General features: G+C 35.2%; 6 protein-coding genes and 2 non-coding genes across 12 annotated transcripts; 6 read left to right on the top strand and 2 right to left on the bottom strand.

The window, feature by feature from the left end:
* The first annotated feature begins 4,561 nt into the window (after positions 1-4,561).
* On the top strand, positions 4,562-5,429 carry nssp-44 (Neuropeptide-Like Protein). Its single transcript, NM_069023.3, has 3 exons — positions 4,562-4,681; positions 5,208-5,325; positions 5,370-5,429. The coding sequence occupies exons 1-3, from the start codon at positions 4,565-4,567 to the stop codon at positions 5,399-5,401; spliced, it is 267 nt and encodes an 88-aa protein (NP_501424.1). The 5' UTR covers positions 4,562-4,564; the 3' UTR covers positions 5,402-5,429.
* praf-3 (PRA1 family protein) lies at positions 5,421-7,374 on the bottom strand. 2 transcript variants are annotated; one of them, NM_001383143.1, is made up of 4 exons: positions 7,269-7,374; positions 6,874-7,083; positions 6,377-6,481; positions 5,421-5,800 (listed from the first exon to the last, which is right to left on the bottom strand). In NM_001383143.1, exons 3-4 carry the CDS (start codon positions 6,472-6,474, stop codon positions 5,647-5,649), a joined length of 252 nt encoding a protein of 83 aa, NP_001370621.1. In that variant the 5' UTR covers positions 6,475-6,481; positions 6,874-7,083; positions 7,269-7,374; the 3' UTR covers positions 5,421-5,646. The 2 variants fall into 2 exon arrangements, with proteins under 2 accessions (NP_001370621.1, NP_001023104.1); NM_001027933.4 differs by having other exon boundaries at positions 5,472-5,800; positions 6,377-6,474; positions 7,269-7,373.
* A 663-nt stretch (positions 7,375-8,037) lies between these two features.
* On the top strand, positions 8,038-9,652 carry nap-1 (Nucleosome assembly protein 1-like 1). The gene is made up of 4 exons (NM_069021.9): positions 8,038-8,171; positions 8,217-8,384; positions 8,570-8,737; positions 8,784-9,652. Exons 1-4 carry the CDS (start codon positions 8,046-8,048, stop codon positions 9,270-9,272), a joined length of 951 nt encoding a protein of 316 aa, NP_501422.1. The 5' UTR covers positions 8,038-8,045; the 3' UTR covers positions 9,273-9,652.
* D2096.14 lies at positions 8,416-8,537 on the top strand. The gene has a single exon (NR_003447.1). It is a non-coding gene; the product is annotated as a small nucleolar RNA D2096.14 (small nucleolar RNA).
* A 74-nt stretch (positions 9,653-9,726) lies between the features above and the next one.
* D2096.7 lies at positions 9,727-11,635 on the top strand (the record flags this gene model as incomplete). Of its 4 annotated transcripts, none has more annotated exons than NM_001047468.4 (6): positions 9,727-9,909; positions 9,956-10,046; positions 10,522-10,632; positions 10,691-10,826; positions 10,882-11,064; positions 11,279-11,635. In NM_001047468.4, the coding sequence occupies 6 exons, from the start codon at positions 9,727-9,729 to the stop codon at positions 11,622-11,624; spliced, it is 1,050 nt and encodes a 349-aa protein (NP_001040933.1). The 4 variants fall into 4 exon arrangements, with proteins under 4 accessions (NP_001040933.1, NP_001367714.1, NP_001294051.1 ...); NM_001380360.2 differs by having other exon boundaries at positions 9,956-10,028; positions 10,726-10,826; positions 11,279-11,630; NM_001307122.3 differs by having other exon boundaries at positions 9,956-10,028; positions 11,279-11,624.
* Positions 11,636-11,985: 350 nt separating this feature from the next.
* aagr-1 (P-type domain-containing protein) lies at positions 11,986-20,836 on the bottom strand. The gene is made up of 17 exons (NM_069018.9): positions 20,663-20,836; positions 20,439-20,607; positions 19,788-19,890; positions 19,208-19,447; positions 19,063-19,160; positions 16,816-17,032; positions 16,515-16,765; positions 16,338-16,457; positions 16,095-16,292; positions 15,745-16,047; positions 15,077-15,324; positions 14,919-15,032; positions 14,730-14,871; positions 14,221-14,463; positions 13,999-14,063; positions 13,880-13,955; positions 11,986-12,237 (listed from the first exon to the last, which is right to left on the bottom strand). Exons 2-17 carry the CDS (start codon positions 20,601-20,603, stop codon positions 12,010-12,012), a joined length of 2,811 nt encoding a protein of 936 aa, NP_501419.2. The 5' UTR covers positions 20,604-20,607; positions 20,663-20,836; the 3' UTR covers positions 11,986-12,009.
* D2096.6 (DUF5346 domain-containing protein) lies at positions 18,122-19,013 on the top strand. Its single transcript, NM_069019.5, has 3 exons — positions 18,122-18,294; positions 18,381-18,589; positions 18,691-19,013. Exons 1-3 carry the CDS (start codon positions 18,135-18,137, stop codon positions 18,835-18,837), a joined length of 516 nt encoding a protein of 171 aa, NP_501420.1. The 5' UTR covers positions 18,122-18,134; the 3' UTR covers positions 18,838-19,013.
* Positions 20,665-20,685, top strand: 21ur-14060. Its single transcript, NR_056308.1, has one exon.
* Positions 20,837-20,932: the final 96 nt, after the last annotated feature.

Here is a 20,932-nt window from a genome sequence, read left to right as displayed (position 1 = left end):
GGACGCTAGAAGCTCATGCGTTATAAACATTTACTTTATGTCGACTGAAAGCTTTGCCAAATTCTTATCCAAGTAAAATATTTAAGACCAAACTTGAGCTCAATCAGCAAATTTCTCAGTTTTGGCAAAATAATACGAACAAATCTGGAGATTTCTCTTGACGATTTTATGTTTTCGAGTATATTTATTCTATCGCGTTTTCTTTTTCGAAATTTTCTCCCAAGCAGGAGCAACCAAACAAACCACTGTATTATCCGCTTCGTTAAGCGCGAAGTGGATATAAAATCGACAAATTTAGTTAAGAAAAAAGAGAGGAATGGAAATTAAATAAAAGAAAGTACGTACATTTGTATGTACACATGAATGACTCAAGTTAGTTATCTCTCAGTTCTTACGTAGTATTTGACTTTTGAACATTAAGCTTTTTATAATAAAAAAATACACCAGTATGTGTTTCAATTAATGAGCTTGGTGGAAAATAAAATATTTTAGAAATTCGAAGTAGATTTTTGACTTTTCCATTTTTTAATCTCTTTCACCTTTTAGACTTTTCCATTTTTTTGTTTTATTTTCTCTCTATTTCGGAAGTATTTTACTTTTTTTATTCTTTTTGAAAAAAACCACTCGGTGGGGTGCCAAATTCAACACATTTGAAAACTTAAAGAAAAATTTAGAATTTCTAAATAAAGTTGAAATTCGTCATGGTTATGGAATAGTGTCATGCCTCGTTTAGTTTTTTGCACGCTAAATTTTATATTTTTTCTAGCAAATTTTGTGTCCAATTTTGTTTTTAAAACACTTTTCCACGCATTGAACTGGAAATCTTTCTTTTTTTCTGTTCTCTGGGAACTAATTATTGCCAAGAAAACATTTTGAAATATCACTTCTCTTTTTCTTAGTACATTAAGTATCAAACGTTGCACATTATTTTTAAGTGTGTACATATTTTTTGTGGGTTCCCTACACGCAACGTTTTCCATGGTTTTTAAAAACCATGGAAAGTGACAATAGTTTCTCATGACGTTCAAAATTATTACTAGCTAGACCAGCCTTTTGCCAATCCCGATTTTTGGCATTTCAGCGATTCCCAATAGTCGCAACTGATATTTTATTATATTCGACAATTTTCTAATTTTGGCAAGTTATTGAAAATTATTTTCAATATCCAGGAAGAATGACCAAATCTCAATAATTTTGTAAGATAAAAAAAAGAGATTCTACTTACCAGACTTTAGTAGGAAATAATTTTTCGCTTATTTTTCCTCGATTATTGCCGAATTTCTAAATTTCTGAAGGTGTTTCATTGCCATGAACCATTTACTACACAACTACGTCAGAACTCATTCTAGACATTCAGAGCTCTTCTTTTTTTTCGGATGTCATGTACACACACACATACAATTAATCCATCTTAATCTGAAGCAAGAAAACGAAATGTGTGCACTTGCAGAAAAAGGATGCTGTAATTCAATTATCCATAAGGACATTACTAGAGCATCTATCTGATTTTGAAATAATTTGTTCACTTTGTTATGTGTATAGTTGCACGTGTGAGCTAGTTCATATTATAACAACTGGATGTATGATCTAAAAGAAAATGGATACTTTATGGTTACGACTAAAACTTTAACATATTTCTTAAATCAAACATATTTTTCCTTAAAATTTGAATTAATAATATTTCCGTTTCAAAGTTCAATTTTTGCTCATCACTCTCATATAAATTTTTACAAGCATATTGTGATTAAATCCGGAAACTTGATGCTACAAATTAGTGTATAGTCATTTCAAGTGACCACTGACTTCATCACTTTTACATCCGGTCAGTTTTGCTGCGGAAAACTCAAAGTTGAATTTCTAATCTTTCAACTAAAAATTCGATACTTGCTCTCTTCATCCATGAATCACCCGACCTGCTCATTGTGCTTCACTGACTAAGAAGCTATCTTTTTTCTGAAATTTAATTTCAATCTTTCGATTCAAAATCAGTCAGCTGAGAGTTAATTCTAGATCCTTGAAATTAATTTGTGGGTGTCAATTGAATTTTTATTTGAAAATGAATCTTGAGTTATGAATTATGTATCGCCACAGCAGGCGATGGATTTTCAATATCTCAGTTCATTTTCCTATATTATCCGATGAAGCTAACTATGTATGTATTACAACGTTAATATGTTAACATTTCCAACATATTTTTTATTAAATTAGCCTTACAGTCAATGAGATTTCAGTCAAAACTATATAATTGGTAGGCAGCCTTCGTTATCCAAATAAAAATCATTACTGACTGGCATAGATTGCTATAAAACCTGTATGTTGATGAATTAGCCCCAACGAGTTTTTTGAGCATTTATTATTTTTGTATTGAAAGAGCAAAACACTACCAGACTGAAAACAAGACAAATAGAAGGGATAATTAACTTTAGTATGAAATCAGTTTTATTTTGTGCACACTAATTCCCGGTTAGCTTTATAATATAAAAAACCGAACATCGCGAATAAAAACACATTTTTATTTTTGGACATGTCAGTTAAAATGGGCACTAGAACATTAAAAATAAAAATACACATATACTCGAAGTTTTACATACTTTTTCTGTAACAACTCTGTTTTGTATTTTTAGACTATTTTAATTATGGCCAAATCCCTTGAATCCTTCGACTGATAGACATTGACTACAACAACATACATATAATACTCGGAAATCCCATTTCGCATTTTACTCCCACAACTCTTTTTTGGTCGGATTTATTTATTTACTGTTTAGCTAATACTTATAAGTTGGAAACCATTAGGTTTTTATTTAAAATTATACATTTGACATTTATTGAGTTAAGTTTTGAATAAGGGGTCAATTTGAAAAAAATTTATAAAGGCTATGAAAATATGAAAAAAAAAACTATGAAAAACAAAAATGGATTTTGAAGTAACTCGTGAACTGTTAAAGTAGCCTCCAGGCTCGGGTTCAGGCGTATATGCTTTTTTCATGCCTGCCTGCCTACTTTTCTACCTACCGGACCTTGTTTTGGCATAAATTTCGGTGCTTGGTTTTGGCATATTATTAATTTTTTCTATTTCGGCAGTAGTTACTTTTTTCGATCAGAACCAAATCACACATTTACATGAAATTTGTTGTTCTCCTGGTCCTTACATATATTATTTAGTGTTGTTTTGTCCTGCACACACAACTACGTCACAATAATTTTGATTTAGATATTCTAATCGTCACTTCCTCTCAACATTTTTGGTGTTCCAACATTATTCCCTTGTCATCAAAATTAGTATTCTTTACTCCAGTTCACAAACATTTATTTTTAGTCACTTGTTCTATTGGTAAAGTTGATTAATAAGTCTGTCTCATAGATCTTGTTTCAATCATTTCTGTCTTTGTTTGGGAGTTTCTTGGAAAACAATTTAGTAGGTGATAACGAGCGTGGGTTTATGCAGGAAATATAATTGTTGTAAGGGGCGGATAGGTTGAGCATAGGTTCCTTAATAAATTCGATTTAGTAGTTTAGTCATGTTATGGATTTTATATTCTGAAAAATGATGTTTGAAAGATCTTTTCTTAAAGATTAACCATTTCACTTTAAAAAATCATTCTAAACTCATGATGTTCCAAAGAGCAGCTCTCGATTTGAGATAAACCTTCTTTTAAGCCCTCTTCTTGACGCTTAGGTTATGTTTTCATTTACAAATGATGTGATTGTTATTGAACTTTTTGATCACCCAGATGTCTTTATTATTTTCTTTTGACCAGTAAAATACGTTATCTTGTTTTCCGGACCCCTGAAAGCATACCTGCCTACCATGTAATTTATCTTTTTCGAGGGCTTATTTTGAGTTTGAGTCTCTCGTGTTTACCAACAAAACCTGAAATTTCCACAAAATTTGCATTATATACACATTTTCTAAAATTAGTGCCGTTCTCTCAATTTTGAATTTATTCGAGAGATAGCCACTAGAAAAATGTTTTTTTCCGGCAGTCGCCCTTTCAAAAAAAATTTTAAAATCACAATTAAAAATGAAACTGAAAAACTTGACGTATTTCCAAAAAACTGTAAGACAAATTCGAAATTTTTGAGCCTGTTTTTTGTGCCCGCTGTGAAGCCTCGGCAAATTAAATGGAAAATACCAAAGAGTGTGCATTTTTTCCGCAAAGGGACCCATCAAAACCAATCCATTCACTTTTAGATAAACACTTGAGGAAGTTCCCAGTTTACCATAACCCAAAATAAATATTTACTTGTGATTCTCTAGTTATGCAAATTTATTGCCGAATTTCTTCTAGTGCGTCTCTCAATGTACTAACTCACATTTTTCAATTATTCTAAAATCTCTATAACTTCGATTTTATCCTTCTTACTCGCTCCACGCACCTTGTGACGAAGTGCTTATCTTTTCTAAAATCAGAAACATCAGCTTCATCCCTACAAATCCTCTTTCCACCTCAATATTCTCTTTCAACGTACTTGACATCAAAACTCTTCGTTGACTCCGCCCATTTTCCCCTCTTCTTCTACTTTCCCATACCTTGATTCATAATTTCAATTTCTTCAGAGAATGAACTCCACATCAATCGCAGCTTGGCTTCTCGTCCTTATTCTCGGAATTGTTTCCAGTCAGCCATTGTTTGGGCTTGAAAAGCAATTGCTATATTCGTTCCAGGACCCTGATGAAGTGAGTTTTCAGGGTTTTCAGAACATTTTGAAGATATGCGATTTTCTCTAATGTAGCTCAGGTAGTCATTTCTCTTGACTGTTTACCTACGAGCCTGCCTACCTGTTCTGAATTTTGGCTTGAACCCCAGTTTTTGCACAGGATTGATATGCGTATTTCTACTTGCAGATATTTTTTGAAAGTGCAACTAAGTATTTTAGAGATAAATTAGAAATTGCAGTAGACAGGAGTGTAGGCAGAAGGCGATGGTAGGCCGCCTAGAAGGCACGCATTTTTGCTATCCTGTGAAAATCCCCATTCCTATTGAAGCAAGAATTCTAATTTCAGTTGAATCTCATCAATAAGAAGATAGAAAATATGGTTTAAAAGTATCCCATGTACTTTAACTTGAGCATTAGGCACGCGTGAAGGCACAATTCAATCGTAGGCCGCCTGGAAGGCAAGGGCGTTCTGCTCGCGTGAAGTGTATTCTCTACGAAACTTCCAATTTCTTTTGAAAATTAAAAAACTAATTTTCAAATTTCAGTTCGAAATCATCAATAAGAGATCACCATTGCTAAGTCTTGTTGGTTCAAATGTTCGTTTCACAGAACCATTCTGGCAACGCGTTCAAAATAAGAAGAAAATCCGTTCGGTTGCAGTTGGTGAGTAAAGTAATTAAGTTTTTTTTGAAATGTTAAAATTTCAGACGCCGACAAACTTCCTCGCTACTTCCCATAATGTTTTTGTATAGCTAATAAATGATTTTTTCTGTTTTCCAAAGAAACCATTATTACGAATACTATTTGAATTGACAAACATGGATTTATGGGGGGAAAATGATTGAGCGGAGAACAATAAATAATTATACATTAAAAAATTGTGGAACGTAAAAATTTGGTTAATTTTGAGGCAAAATTGGGAGAAGGATGAGTTGAAACATGAGAAGAATATGTCAAGTTGGCTGGGGGGAATTGAATTGATATCTACACTTTCACATTGAGTCCAGTTCTGTCGAGAATTTGTCCCATGACACTTGTACGGATTCCTAGCTGTTCCTTCACATTTGCGGCACGGTTAGCAATACCACGAAGACGAAGAGATGCGTGAACAAGAACCAGGAATACTGGGAACAGCAAGCTGAAATTTATACAAAATTATAAATGGAGCATGATCCTGTTAGAAAATTCATTAAGAAACTTGTCTTGGTGTGTTATGTTCCTGTTGTTCTGAACTTTAGCACAGATTTTCTCATATTTTATGCATAGAACACACCAAAAAATCGAGAAATGTGTAGTTGTTTCTATCTTTCAAACTTCCTCTTTCACTTATTTTATTAATCATTTATATAAAGGGTTTTTTAACTTTTGATTATTAGGTAATTTTATTTAAAGGTGACGTAGAGCCGTTTGGTGATGGACTGTAATAACCATATTTTTTCAGACAGCTTTTCGCAAAAAAATATATGTGATTCTAGATTTTCAAGTCAATTTTGAAAATTTTAGCGATTTTCCGGCTTTCAAGGAGTTCAAAAATAAATATATCTTTGTTTTAATTTCAGCAAAATTAAAAAAAAAACACATTAAGAATTTTATTTTTTACAGTTATATTTGATTATTAAGTCCATTTATAACTGCGACAAATTTACATTAAATAAGAATATTGTCCACTTATGAAAACAGTTTTACAACATTAGTAATTTTTTATAAAACTTACGCAAAGGCAACCACAAGAACGGATTGGAAGACAGAAATGAAGAAATAGGCAACGAGAATTATTCCTCCAAGAGTGACCAATGGATGATCCGTGCGCATCTTAAAACTTGATTTTTTTTTGGTAATTCTTGGTTTCAGTAATTGTTTTTGGACCAATTTTATGTGCCATCATGTTTTAATCTATATTTTTCAATTATTTTTTTAGCTTTAACTTGCAAAAAAACGATTATCACAACAATAATTTTCATCAACGAAGTGCACAAACTGTTACGTGAAACATATGTTAACTTATCCTATTCAGGTAAACGGTAAAAACGAGCTCTTTTTATTTTTTACGGTGGACATGGCTTAATTTTATGCTGCTGCGTTTTGCATCTGAAACTTGAACTTAAACTAATTTTGAATTCCAAATTCCAATAAAACTTTGTACCTATCAATTCCGTCAACAATTCGAATTTCTTATCAATATAAAAACATCACATTCCCGTCAATCATTACCTTTTTGATATTTGCATCAGCCGAGACAGCAAAGATTAGAGTTGCAATTACGGCGACAACGGCGATAAGACCGACGAAAATGTCCTGGCTACTGATGAACGTGTGCAGAAGGAATAAAGTGATGATTGTAACAAAGTAGTTGGTTTGAAAGTACAGAAGATTCGAGATTATTCGATTGTTCCATTTCTTGAAGTCGTTAAATGGTGGACGCTGAAAATCAATCAATTGGATTTTTATCTTTTGAATATTGAAATAAAAAACTCGATTATTTTTAAATTAAACTCTAAGTAAAAATTTTAAACGACCACTTTAGTCAAACTTCAACATATGTAAATATATTTTCTACAAAAGTTGGCCCTTCTTTAAAAATATATGTAATAACAATTCAAGCCTACCTCGTATCGATCGGTTTCCAGCAGAAACTCGTGAAAATTTCTGAACGGTGGCACTTCCACGCCATTCATAATTTGCATATTTTCTGAGGACGTCGTCATTTTTCCCTGAAAATAACAATGAATTTGAAAACTCGCTAAGATTTTCGGAAGTTGAAAATATTTAAAGTAAAGTGAGAAGTTTTGTGCTGAACGGGGGAACATCTGGCGTCGAATGCTATGTGTAATATTCTAATAGCTTAAGGAACTTCGAGAGAATCGAGAAAACGAGAAATATGATTCCAAGATGTGGGTTATTTGAAGAGCTATCAAATTTTAGAATTTGAAACGCAAAAAACTGTTTATTTAAAAAAAAAAGTGCCTACAATTAGTTTCAAATGCAATCAAATTTCAGGAGAATTTACTATCATAACAAATCCATACTTTTATAAATAAAAATCAATACAATTATTATATGTAAATCACCAAAACAAACCAGAAAACAAACGACAATATGAAAACATTGATAAAAAATAATATAGGCATGAAAGACCATCTCGTAAATAATAAGCTTGTGTGCGCCTTTAACCGCGGGTCTCACCGCGAAGAGACATTTTATGGAGGAGGAGCGAAGTGGTTGTTTGGAAAATATATTTTCAACTCTCGTCCTATGATTTTAGACAGCACTGCTTCGTTTCACAATAATTTTACAGATTTTTTCTCGAATTTTCGAAAATCATCGTATTTTTTTGCTTGAAAGAGTATGCCAAAATCATCTATTTATGCTTTGTAGGTAATAAAATGGCTGATCAAGAGCATATTGACGCTGGACTTCTCAGCACCAACTTCGACATGATTCAGGCTTTGCCTCTCAATGTCAAGCAACGCGTCTGCGCTCTCAAAAACCTTCAAATGAAGACAATTCAGGTTAGTTTTCTTTGTTTATGTTCTTAAGTATATAATTTATTTCAGATTGAATCTGACTTCTACAAACGTGTTCACGAGCTCGAGATCGAGTTTGAAGGAAAGTTCAAATCCACTTTCGATCAAAGAAAGGCTATTGTCGCGGGAGAGGTCGAGCCAACTAAAGAACAAATCGACACTCCAATCCTCGAAGGACTCGAGGGAGATCAACTCGCTGTAAGTTCCTAATCAAGATTCCCTATATAGCCTGCAACTATTCAAGAGATTTGCCTCCCGTGGGGCACGCCTTTTTTCGTTGCGAAATAAAACATGTCCTTTATTCCCGCTCCTGGATTGTGTTTCTTGCGCGATGATATGGCTATGACAATTCCAGCTTATTAGTTGACATTTCTTTGTTTCAGGAATTGTACAAAGCTGCGGAGGCTGACCCATCAGCAAAGGGGATCAAGGATTTCTGGCTCACCGCTCTCAGAACCCATGATCTTGTTGCTGAAGCCATCGAGGAGCATGACGTACCAATCCTCTCATATCTCACTGATGTGACGACCGCCGCTAGCAAGGATCCAGCCGTAAGCGCATTTCATTGTTTTCGAAAGTTAATGTTTTGAACTTCAGGGTTTCAAAATCGAGTTCCACTTTGCCACCAACCCATACTTCAAAAACCAAGTTCTTACCAAGACCTACTTGCTCGGTTTCGACCCAGATGCGGAGGCACCACTCCAATTCGATGGACCACATGTCATCCGCGCTGTCGGAGATACTATTGAGTGGGAAGACGGCAAGAACGTCACCAAGAAGGCTGTCAAGAAGAAGCAAAAGAAGGGAGCTAATGCTGGAAAGTTCCTCACCAAAACTGTGAAAGCAGATAGTTTCTTCAACTTCTTCGAGCCACCAAAGAGCAAGGACGAGAGAAATGAAGATGAGGACGATGAACAGGCAGAGGAGTTCCTTGAGCTCGACTACGAGATGGGACAAGCTATCCGTGATACCATCATTCCACGTGCTGTTCTTTTCTACACTGGAGAACTTCAATCAGACGATATGTTCGATTTCCCAGGAGAGGACGGTGATGATGTGTCAGACTTCAGTGACGATGAGGCTTAAGCAGTATCGATGGACCACTTATTAATTTGCCAATTTTTGAAATTATTAATTTTCCATTTTCTTTTTTAAAATTTTTTTGATTATTCCCAACCCCTTCACATAATAGGCGGAAAACCGATTGTTGCTGTTACTTGTTGTTGTCGTTTATTCCCTGACCTATCCATATTCCGCTTCTCCCAATCTCTAAAGATATACCTGAAAACGAGTTGTCGTCGAAATACTTGATACATGTTGTCTTCATCCTGGTGTATGTTGTTTCGCAAATTCTTCATACTAGTTATGATAGGATTTGAATGAGCTGGCACGAGTCGACTTTGAACTCGAATTTCAATATTTTCGTGATCCTGCATTAAGTGATGAATAAAATCCCTTGTTGCGAATTTCAGTCCTTCTGAGGTCTTGCCATCTGGAACATCTTTCAGGAGAGATCGTCTATTTCAAAACCCTCTGCATTATGTTGGACGGCTACCAACTCCTCTTAAAAGCACAGTGCTCGGAATCGCTAGACTTGCTAGGACTGTCACAAGCAGAGATATTGATTATCATCGAAAACGAAAGACGATATGATGTGAAAACTCGTCTCTGCGAGAGGATTGCTTTTTTAATTTACCAAGACTCGAACTTTGGACGTTTACCGGTATCACCCAACACATTCCTTTCAGATGTATTTAATTGTTCTTCAGCACAACTCTTCGGAAGTTTTCGCGTCCATCAACAGATTATGTAAATCAATGCCAACTGGTTTTTCATTTGAAGGTAGATATTCAAATTATGGTAATCTTCTTATTATTATCTCAATTATACAGTTTGGTGTTACCTAAAAGTTCTAGTCTCAATAGACAAATACTTGTTACTTTCCCAAAATATTTGAAGAACAGAAAAAGTATTTGCACACATTTTCGAGTTAAATGTCGTCGGTTTTTTTCTCTTCAAATTTCGAAATGTTGCGAAAAAAGAGAACATATGTCTGCGTCTACTTCTCTCGAGTTCTCTAGCATGTACTTTATCGAAGAGACCCGAAAAAAGTTTCGAATGTTTCTGTGCTGCAAAGTGCACTTTTCATTTAATCGAAGCCAGTTGGTTAAATGGAACAAAATGATTGGGGGCGAAATAGTATAAATAAAGTGGAATGTTCTGAAAGAATCATAAGCTTAAAAATATGTCTAGAGCAGAAAGATCCACTAGGAACAAACATCGGCGTTAAAATCACAGAAACCCAGGCCACAAAAATGTGAAAATAATTTTTCAGATCCTGAAACATTTGTCGGGCCGTCCACCACGAGTGATACACTTCAAAATTTCCCAAATCATTCTCTTGAGCGGATTTTATGTGCGACGCTTCTATCAACCTCAGAAGAAGGTGAGAGATTTAAAGGTTATTCATTCGGTCTTCTATTATTCAGAAAATTCTTTTTTAGACCTTCCTTCTCTTCTTGACTCAATTTTCTCTCAGAAATATCCAACAACTGCGACTCTAACCCAGAAGCTTCTGGATAATGATGAACGATTTCTTACATGTACACTTGCACTTTTACCTCTCATTGAGACTTTACCGTAAGTCAGAAGATAGTTAATTTATTAAAAAGTTTAAATTCAAAACTATTTTCAGAACAAGTTCAATATTCCATCCCGTGTCTGTGTTTCTCGAGGCCATGCATCTCATAAGCTACGATTGTGAAGTAGTAATTGACTGGTTGAATTCTGAATTGGCATCTTCTTCACTGATTCTACGAATTCTAAAATCAAATTGCCATGACAAAAACAGAAACTGCTGGATGAGTTATTCCCCGATGTATGTTATAGAATATCATAAGTATGCATACCAAAATATACAACGTCGACGAGTTTCAAAGAAACCGTATTCATCCCGTTGGGTCTCGCGGCGAAAAATGCATTCACGAAGAATAATATAATTTCAAAAAATAAACTTTTGAAAATCAACATAATATCTGTAAAACCGATTTTGATTGTTCCAACAGTAAACAATAAGTAACAATATTTTTCAGAATCAATGAAGCAGCTCTCTCCGATATCCAGCGAAAACAAATTTCTCCTCTGATAAAAGCTGCACCATCGATACAGTACCCTAAAGTCACGCTTAAAATCACTGAAATCGTGGGAGATCAAGAAATGACAAAAACGATGAAATTCCAAGGATCTGAAAGTAAACGCATGTGTTCACACAAACATCCAACAATTTTAAAGAATACTGGAAGTTTTGGAAAATGGGTTAACATGGTTGTGGAAGTACGTGAGCGATTGAGGAGACTGCTTTCAGCAAAATTACTTCCAAAGAAGTTTGATATAATTCTAAAGTGGTGTGATAAGTTCTGGGATATTTATGTAAAATAAAGATTTCTTTTTTAGTCAACGATGTTTGTGTTTCGCGGTATTTATAATAGAAATAGATTGTACCCATCCCATTGAGAGTGAAACTCTTTTCTATTTACGCGCGATTGGCGCTCTGCTGTTGCACGCTTGGTCTAGTGGTTAAGAGACGTGGTCTTCAGTAATACTACAAAGAGTTCGCAACCCTCTCACTGCATCTATGTGTACTCGCTCGTCGTAAATCGACAAGTGTAGAAGGGAAATGATGCGAAATTGGCCGTGAACTCCGCAGGCGGACGAGGACTTTATGGTTCCTGTCCTAGTCAATTGGAGTTCCTCATTTTGTTTTTCTTTTCTGTTGTCAAAATTTTATACACAGCTACATAGAAATAAACATTTTATTATAGCATTACAAATACACATTTAAATTGGTGAAACTCAAAGTGAACTTCTTCTTGAGTGCCATCAAGCTAATCATATTCCTAGCGGAAATCATAACTCTTTGGTTTGCAGAGTTATATGAAGTCTTGGTCATGTCAAGTGTCACAGAAGATCCATCAAGTTTGAACCCATTAAAGTTTGGCGAAGACGGGTAACCAAGGATTTCGATGATATCAAGGGTTGGCGGGCGAACGGCCTAAATTTTATAATTAAATTAAATTTGCCAAATTATTAGGTCGTTCAATAAGTTTTTTCGTTTTTTTCTAGTTTTGGTTTTTTCTTGGATGTTATTTTGCGGTTGTATAGAAGACTGCTAGTAATGACAAGCCCTACAATATCAGCCATATCGGTCAACTTCCAGATTATTTAAAACTCAGAACTATGATGACGGAAAAAAAAAATTTTGTCGAATTTTTTCATTTCTTTGTGAAATCAAAACTTTGTATGCGTAGAGGTATTAGACAGTTAGTTAACAAAACTGAAAAATTTCAGACTCAGGCATAGCTTATTGGTAGCGCTACATCTGTTGGAAGTGCCGAAAACGCTTGCAAAATTGACTTTTTTATGTTTGAGCGGTGCTAACTTTTAAACCATGAGAGATATACAAAAGTAATGTATTACAACATTAATGTACACATCATCAGCTACATTTTATCAGTATGTTACATTGTTGTCCCTCCTCACGTTTCTGAGTTACAGTCGATAGAAGTGAGCTTGGTCCAATTTTCAATAAACCCTAATTTTTCACGTTTTCACCTGTAACTCCGAAATCAGGCGCCTGATAAAAAAACTTCAAATTAAAAATTAAGTGATTTTAAATTATAATCAGGAACACAGCTGACCGTTTTGTCATGTTTCATATGTGGGCAAAGATATGAATTGTCAAAGAAAAGTTGCGGAAATTTCAGAAAATTTTCAAAAAAACATCGAAAAAATATCCAAAAATTTTTTTACAAGATAACCTCTAACTGTTTTTTGATTATGTTAGCCTAATTAGTAATAAAAATATTACATGTGTTTTTAAACGCTCATGTTCTTTTCGGAAAGAGTAAAACAGTTTTTTGCAACATTTTTCTATATTTTTTCGATCATGCATTTTTTGTTCGTTGACCGTGGCTCACTTCTATCGACTGTAACTCAGAAACGTGAGGAGGGACAACAATGTAACATACTGATAAAATGTAGCTGATGATGTGTACATTAATGTTGTAATACATTACTTTTGTATATCTCTCATGGTTTAAAAGTTAGCACCGCTCAAACATAAAAAAGTCAATTTTGCAAGCGTTTTCGGCACTTCCAACAGATGTAGCGCTACCAATAAGCTATGCCTGAGTCTGAAATTTTTCAGTTTTGTTTAACTAACTGTCTAATACCTCTACGCATACAAAGTTTTTGATTTCACAAAGAAATGAAAAAATTCGACAAAAAATTTTTTTTTTCGTCATCATAGTTCTGAGTTTTAAATAATCTGGAAGTTGACCGATATGGCTGATATTGTAGGGCTTGTCATTACTAGCAGTCTTCTATACAACCGCAAAATAATATCCAAGAAAAAACCAAAACTAGAAAAAAACGAAAAAACTTATTGAACGACCTAATAGAATGAAGCTTATTGTTTTTTTTTTCGCTTCCGCGTGAGAGCAAAAATACCTACCTCATGCCTGCTCCATACTGCCTAACTACACTATAACTTTTTTAAATTTAAGTTTTAGCAGAATAAGTTAGAGAACGTGCCTATTTCTTATAGGAGGCAGGAACCTTATTTAACTAGGTCTAAGTTAATAACTCTAGTGTAATCCAAACAATTTCAAAGCACAAGATACATTAAAACTCACAGTACTACAAGTCTCACAGTTTCCAGTCAAAACACCTCCAGCAATAGATGAAGTAAATGAGAATTGCCAATGAACTCTGAATAATGATGATACTTCTTGGGAATTATCAGTTTTCAAACCTTGGATGCTGCTCAATATCATCATTTGGAATCAGGTCATCTCCTCCATCATAGTAAAGATCTCCCTGAAATTGGCAAAATATGAATGAACATAACATAGATTAATCTTTCAAAATGTTTTTTCAAAATTCTTTAAATATAACTTCCTATGTAGGAATAAAGATGCTTGTGTACCATTGTATCATCAGTTGAAATATTAAAAAAAAAACTGAAATATCTTACAGAAGAAGCTGCATTCGTCTTGACCGTAATCAGCAATTCGAATGGGCTCAATCTTGAAGCTGTTGTAGTAGTTCCAGGTGATTGACGTGGCAAAACAAATCCACCCCTCACGAATACAGGTGTCAATGATGACAATGGAGCATTGACGTCATTGAATCCAGAGAACATTTTTTGTCCGTAAGTCTCTGGTTGAAGAGAGTACCATGTGTCAGATGGGAAATACGCATGAACACTTGTTTGTCCCTGAAATAAAAAATAATTATAACTGGATCTTCCATGTAGGTACATTGTAAATACATATATTCTTCAATACATACAGTATACATCTTTCCATCAATGATACATAACTACACACACTCTGCGAGGAAACAACTGATTACTAGGATCAACTCATCAAGGCAGGTTACGCCAGCCTTGTATTATGTTTTATGTTTGCTAGCATTAAGCCCTACTATGTGGTTATCTATATAGATAACGTACATTCAAATAAAAATCTTTAAACTCTCTACCTGATACAATGCCGGTGCAATCATAAGAGCAGATCCCCATAGGAACTGTTCACTGATGTTCAAAGTTTCCTCATCTTTTGGGAATTCAAAGAATAATGGACGAATGACTGTGTGACCGTAACGAGCAGCGTTATAATGGAGACTGAAAAAGATTCAACATTTTTCCCGTATAATGTGTTCTGCTCTTACCTGTATAAGAATGGAAGAAAGTAATATCTAAAAGTGAGTGCAATCTTGGCTGCATTGGCAACTGATGGCCAAACTGCTGGATCTTGATCAGGCATTCCTTCAGAATTGTGATCTCTTAAATGGATTATGTTAAATTGCTTCAAAATGTTTTTCCCTACCTAGAAAAAGGTGAGAAAGCTCCAAACTGATGCCATCTCAAACACAATTCCTCATTGGATACTCCATTAAATCCACAAATATCGGATCCAACATATGGAACACCGAACATATTGAATTCCATAACACCAATGACACTAGTTTGTAAATCTCCCCATCTGGCAGTATTATCTCCCAGCCAATGTCCTCCATATCTTCCGGATGATGGGAAAGTACTTCTGGAGATTACAGCGGATCGTTTTCCGGTCACCTGAAAAGATCATGCACTTTGAAGCTTATACATCAACTAAAAGGTTGTTTCGGTGCGTTGATATAGATGCAGGCATATGCCTACTTAGGCACATAAGTATCTTCAGTGGAGAAAATAATTGTAAACATGACTCAAAAAAGGTTTTCAAAAATTCTTTGTTATGTCTTTATTTGTAGTAAAAACATATATATTTTAGTTTTGGAAGTCGCCAAAAATTAATTTCTACAAGATTTAAATTTTAATTACTTATTCTATATGAATTAAAATTTGCAGTAAAGCTCGAAATTTCTCAAAAAAAGTTGTATTGGTAGTACTAGAACTTTGATTAAAAATTTTGAAAAATCGAAACAACTTTTGAGGTGTACAATTGGTCATGTTCTTTAACGTGTGAGTGATATGAACAATTAAATATCTACACACCTGTGGAATAGCCTGATAAGTAGCACGTGCCTCACTCCATCCATACAAGTTTTTGGTATCATAGAAGTCTCGTGTACGATGAGCGGTCTTTCCAAGCATGCACAGAGTTTTCGAGAACAAATATTCTCCATTTCGTTGATATACCGCTTGTGTTGGATACGGTGGAACATCTAATGATGAGTCTGATCCAGTGATTGGACATGAAAGTTTAGCACTTGCAAGTTGCTCTTCAACAGTGTTATAAGTCCCTGTATCGAAGTTTGATGGCTCGTTCATATCAATCCACATTCCATCGAAGGGTAGCTAGACATTTCAGAATTAATAAAACAAATCAAACATCAAGCACTTACGGTTTTATGGAACTGTGCAAATTCTCCAGCCCACCAAGCATTTGTATTGTTTCTAGGATCCAAGAAATCTGGGAAGGCAGTGTTTCTGTCTGGCCAGACATTTCCCAACATGATTTTAGTATTCTTTGCCATTGGGTATTGATCTTGAATGTTATGAGGAACCTGATCATCACGAGCCCATTCAATGAAGGAAGCATCCTAAACAATTCAGTGTAGAGAACAGTAACAATAATTACCACTTACAGCATTAATACCTCTTTGGAATGAAGCATAATCAACCTCCACTGCTGGGTCGAAAATAACAATAAGATGAAGTCCTTGAGCATGAATCTGCTGCGTGTAAGCCGGAAATCCAGACCAATTCTATAAAAAAAAACAGTGTAAATATATAAGCCAACAATCAACAAGAGTCAAACTCACATCACCCTCGGTAAAATCTTCATAATGATTCATGTAATCAATATCTGCATATGGTACATCCAAAGGAATTCCCAATGCTTGATTTCTACTAATCACTGTCTTCATTGCATCTAAATTACCGTATCCCCAACGGCACAGTTGATATCCAAGTGCCCAGTAAGCTGGAAGGAATGGGAATCCAATGTGTTGAAGATACTGATTTACAACTTGTTCCGGTGTTGGTCCAGGGAAGAATGCCATGTCAATTCGTCCTGTAACAATAAACAATTATTTAGTTTGAGCCTTACGTAATTAGTCGAACCTCCGATCGTTCTGTACAACAAATGTGGTCCTGGACCAGTTTCAACTTCCTGGGCATTCGAGTTCAGAATAAATACACCATGAGCTTTTCCATCAGCTTCGATGCACATGTAGAATGGGTGAACACCATATAGATTTTGTGTGGAAAGAGCTGATCCAGAGTCTGGTCCAATGTCACGGGCAAACATTGGCCATGTTGTGTAACGATCAAGATTATGCTGAAACATGAGATCTAGAATTGTAAATGTGATAATTGTAGACATAGCCAGCATTTGATGTTCAAATGATTGGATCATTAATGAAAATTGATCTAAGCAAATTTCCTAAAACCTGAGACTTAAATGGTTTGATTTTCTGATCACAAAACTCATTTTCGTAGACATTTGATCTGTTGAATTTCACTTTGGAAAATTCCTCCAGAAAGCATTTTGCACATCACGGTGAATGTGTTAAATATAACTGTTTCATACAAGTATTCAAATAATTTTATATACATATGTGTGCTATAAGTTTGCGGTGAGTAAGGGTTTATGTAGTTATAAGTTGCCTAAAAAGCCCCTCTCAAAAAGTAATACTGAAAATTTAACTGTAGACATAGGATCAACAAATGTTTCGATGAATCATCTCAACACTCTATCCAATTTTTCAGTTGTCTAGACTTCAAAGATGAATCTTCTTTCCTTTTTTTCTTTTCGACAAATTGTGTCCGTTCAGAATACGCGTAACTTGATGCCATGCTCAGCGCCCCGCGCGCTCTAAAATCCAGTGTCCAGCCATCTATTTGCGTCGTTTCAAATGCTCGAGTTGCTCAACGCATTACAGTGTGCTCTTGCGCGAGCCGCTGACGCGGAGCACAACGAAATCTTTCTACAAACACGTCCACTTCCCCCCATCGCTCACTTTTTCTCACCTTAATGTGTACCCGAGGTGGGTGCGCAACGTCGGCAAAGTTTCAAGCCATTTTTTGCAACTTGGTGGGGCGGACGAGAGATGCGCGAGCCGGAAACCACGGAACAAATGGGCGGGACTACGAGCAAAAATCATTGGAGCCGATAAGCGGTAGTTTATAAGACTGTGAGAAATCAAGAATTCCAACATTCCAACATTTTCCAACTATTTCCTTACACATTTTGAGCATAGTAGAATAATATAATACTTTCTTTACATTTTCAGAAGAATTACATATATCCATTTTATCTATACATTTAAAAAGTTTCACATTTTGATATTTTGGTTTCAACATTTGATATTCCTCCCGCATTCCTTGAAATTATCATAGCCTTCACGACTATCGAAAACATTTTCAGAACCTTCATCAACATGTTCTCAAAGCTGTTCACCACGTCTTGTCTCGTTGCCATCGCTTTGACCACTGCTCAAGAGGAGGTCTCTGGCAAAGTTTCTTCCACGAAACGCCGTCAATACGTGGCTGCTCAGCAACCAGCAGTTCCGGTTGTTGCACCAGTCGGACAATGTCCAGGTAATTCTATTGTTGAACATTTCTATTAAGCTTTGAGATTGTCTAGTCCAACGTCGTTGATTTTTATCGAGTTCTTTGTCTTACAGGAGGCCCATCGCTCCCAATTGAGTGCGATCCAAAGCGTCCATGGCCACAATGTCCACCACAATCCTATTGTTATGCCACCAACTCCGTCGATATTGGACCATATTTCTGCTGCCCAGTCTGGTCAACATACGGAGCTGCCTGGCGTCCGGCCACTCCATTCTACAACTACGTTCCACCAGTTCCAGCCAACTGGCCAGATGTTGCTAAGGTAACATAAATTATATGTTTGGAGGGTTCTAATTTTGTTTTAATCCCAACAATCTACAGAACTTTTCGTTAGGTCTCACCTCAATACTTGTATACTTTCAGATGACCGCCAACTGGCCAGCTGCTGCTGTCAGCGTTCCAGTCAAAGCCCGCAAGCCAACAAAATCCGATGATGAGGAAGAAGAAGTCGGAAAAATGGGTGGAATCTCCTCCTCAATCAACTCATGGGTTCAACGCCAAAAGTTGTAAATTCGAGAGAACGAATCAAGAAAAAGCCAGCAAAAACGTTGCCATTTTGTATTTTAAATCTTAATAATAATACTATGTCTGTAAATATTTGCTCCCTTCCTTCGAATACTTCCGCTATTTATTTGTGAGCTTTTCGCGCTTTCCATCCTACATAATAATAAACATTGTCCATCAACATATCAATTGAAAATGTGTGAAAATATGTCAAAATTAAAGAAAACTTACACGAATCTTCTTATGGATGTGATCTCCAAATCCATAAATGTTCTTTGATGGAAGATAGGTTGCAATTTGAATGAACTTATCAGCAAATTGCATGCCACCTGAAACGATCAACTTTATTCTTTAGAGACATATCACCTATACTCACCAATGCTAGTATCCCAAAGAGCAACTCCAGTACTAGCACGAGTAACTTTGAAACTAAAAACATCAGAAGATCCAATAGTTCCAGATGTAAACTTCAGAGATTCCGTAGATGTTGATGGTTTCTTTGGGAAATTCACAGGTGGAACATATCGATCATCATTTCCAATTGTAAGCAGAAGAGTTGCTCCATTTGATGAATACTTTACATTTAGAGGAGATATATTGTTTCCATACGGGTTTTCTAAAAATATTCCATTTTGAACTTATGCGTCCAGTTTTCTACCATCCACATTAAATTCCAATTATTATAGTTGTTTTATTAAAATCAAACAAATCCGGTGATCTCCATGTACAATACACAAACTGTGACATTTCCATCTATCAAATTATTGTACAGTGTGAATTCGCATCAATGGTTGATCATAAGTTAATAAGCAATAAAACAAAACAATTGAAAAATATATTTCAATTCGTCTAGATCTTATAGTACCACTATAGTAACTCACTCCTCAATAGCCCTACATTAATTTCCAAAATATATTAGGTAGTACTAGCCGGAATCCAATTTTTCAGGAACTCACTTGTCTTGGCAGCCAACACAAAAGAATTAGTTCCAGTTGATTGTACTGTGAATCCGGATTCTGTTGGGTAATAGCACCATGGTGTTCCAACTGGGGAACTACTCTGGAGAATTATATTTTGATGAAATGACGATTGAGTGATAATTGGAGAAGTACAGTATCCTTATTAGTAGCTCTCAGAAAATATAAGTGCCTTTTCTTGGAGTTCTAGAAAACTTGTAAACTAGTCAAAAAAAATTAGTCAAGCGTTTCAAAACTTTTGGAATATTAGTATTCCCAGTAAGGAGACAATCACTTAGTTTTCAAGTATCATAACTTTGGAAAGCGACGAATAAATGCAATTTTCTGCAAGTTTTGTTCTATCTAATTTTCTAAATTGCAACCATACATGTAAAAATTCGAACATGTAAAAATGATCGAAAATTCTCAAATAGATAGATATATTTTTTCAAGAATTTGACAGTTTGCCAAAACTATAAAATCTTTTATAGAATCAAAAACCATTTTTTGAGGGTTTCATTTCTTTTATCGGTGAACTAGTATTAGTGTTTTTTTTAATCAATGTACATACTCTTTTCAAGTTTCTAAAGGAGAAATATTAATTTATAACGTTTCAAAAATAAATTCTGGATAGACACTAAATTCTCTTACCGGTGCCTCTGTCCAAATACATCCTCTTGATTGACATGCATCTTGAGATGCTCCAGGCTCTGGATAACAATCAACTCTTTTACTAACATCTACCGATTGTGAATTGGTATTTTGGTAAAAAACCAACAAAAGAACCACAATTGTGGATCCCTTTTTGAGAAACATCTTCCTGAAAACTCATGTTACTAATTGTTTATTTGTATCTGAAATTAAAAAAAACCAACAATTTCAAACGTTGTTTCTTGCAATTAGCCAAGAAAATTATATTCAAATGGGAAACTGGATACTGTTTCCGTACTTTTCGGCTGTGTAAGCAATTTTCAGCGAAAAAATTGAAAAATTCAAGAACAGGGCGTTGAAAAAATGAAAATGTGCATCGAAACGTGCCTTAAAATGCCGAATGCACGTGTCTTCAACTGATAACAGAATAAGAAAAAATCCTCCCCTTTTTTTCTTATCAGAATCACAGGGTCCACAAAGTGTTTTTTGGTCTG

This window comes from Caenorhabditis elegans, chromosome IV (genome assembly GCF_000002985.6).
Source record: "Caenorhabditis elegans chromosome IV".
Taxonomy (NCBI): domain Eukaryota; kingdom Metazoa; phylum Nematoda; class Chromadorea; order Rhabditida; family Rhabditidae; genus Caenorhabditis; species Caenorhabditis elegans.
The sequence above is the reverse complement of the archived record's forward strand: the minus strand, read 5'-3'. Positions and strand labels throughout refer to the sequence as shown.

Bases quoted from the DNA above. Each gene is read 5' to 3' on its own strand.
- aagr-1 (NM_069018.9), bottom strand. From the start codon at position 20,603: ATGTTTCTCAAAAAGGGATCCACAATTGTGGTTCTTTTGTTGGTTTTT. The intron at 19,161-19,207 runs GTGAGTATAGGT...TGATCGTTTCAG, and splicing joins TCTTTGGGATACTAGCATTG to GTGGCATGCAATTTGCTGAT. The intron at 16,766-16,815 runs GTTCGACTAATT...TTATTGTTACAG, and splicing joins GTTGTACAGAACGATCGGAG to GACGAATTGACATGGCATTC.
- nap-1 (NM_069021.9), top strand. From the start codon at position 8,046: ATGGCTGATCAAGAGCATATTGACGCTGGACTTCTCAGCACCAACTTC. The intron at 8,385-8,569 runs GTAAGTTCCTAA...TCTTTGTTTCAG, and splicing joins TCGAGGGAGATCAACTCGCT to GAATTGTACAAAGCTGCGGA. The intron at 8,738-8,783 runs GTAAGCGCATTT...TTTGAACTTCAG, and splicing joins CCGCTAGCAAGGATCCAGCC to GGTTTCAAAATCGAGTTCCA.
- nssp-44 (NM_069023.3), top strand. From the start codon at position 4,565: ATGAACTCCACATCAATCGCAGCTTGGCTTCTCGTCCTTATTCTCGGA. The intron at 4,682-5,207 runs GTGAGTTTTCAG...TTCAAATTTCAG, and splicing joins CGTTCCAGGACCCTGATGAA to TTCGAAATCATCAATAAGAG. The intron at 5,326-5,369 runs GTGAGTAAAGTA...TTAAAATTTCAG, and splicing joins AATCCGTTCGGTTGCAGTTG to ACGCCGACAAACTTCCTCGC.
- D2096.6 (NM_069019.5), top strand. From the start codon at position 18,135: ATGTTCTCAAAGCTGTTCACCACGTCTTGTCTCGTTGCCATCGCTTTG. The intron at 18,295-18,380 runs GTAATTCTATTG...TTTGTCTTACAG, and splicing joins ACCAGTCGGACAATGTCCAG to GAGGCCCATCGCTCCCAATT. The intron at 18,590-18,690 runs GTAACATAAATT...GTATACTTTCAG, and splicing joins ACTGGCCAGATGTTGCTAAG to ATGACCGCCAACTGGCCAGC.
- praf-3 (NM_001027933.4), bottom strand. From the start codon at position 7,367: ATGACGACGTCCTCAGAAAATATGCAAATTATGAATGGCGTGGAAGTG. The intron at 6,475-6,873 runs GTAATGATTGAC...TCAAGTTTTAAG, and splicing joins CTGATGCAAATATCAAAAAG to ATGCGCACGGATCATCCATT. The intron at 5,801-6,376 runs GTAAGTTTTATA...TATAAATTTCAG, and splicing joins GTTCTTGTGGTTGCCTTTGC to CTTGCTGTTCCCAGTATTCC.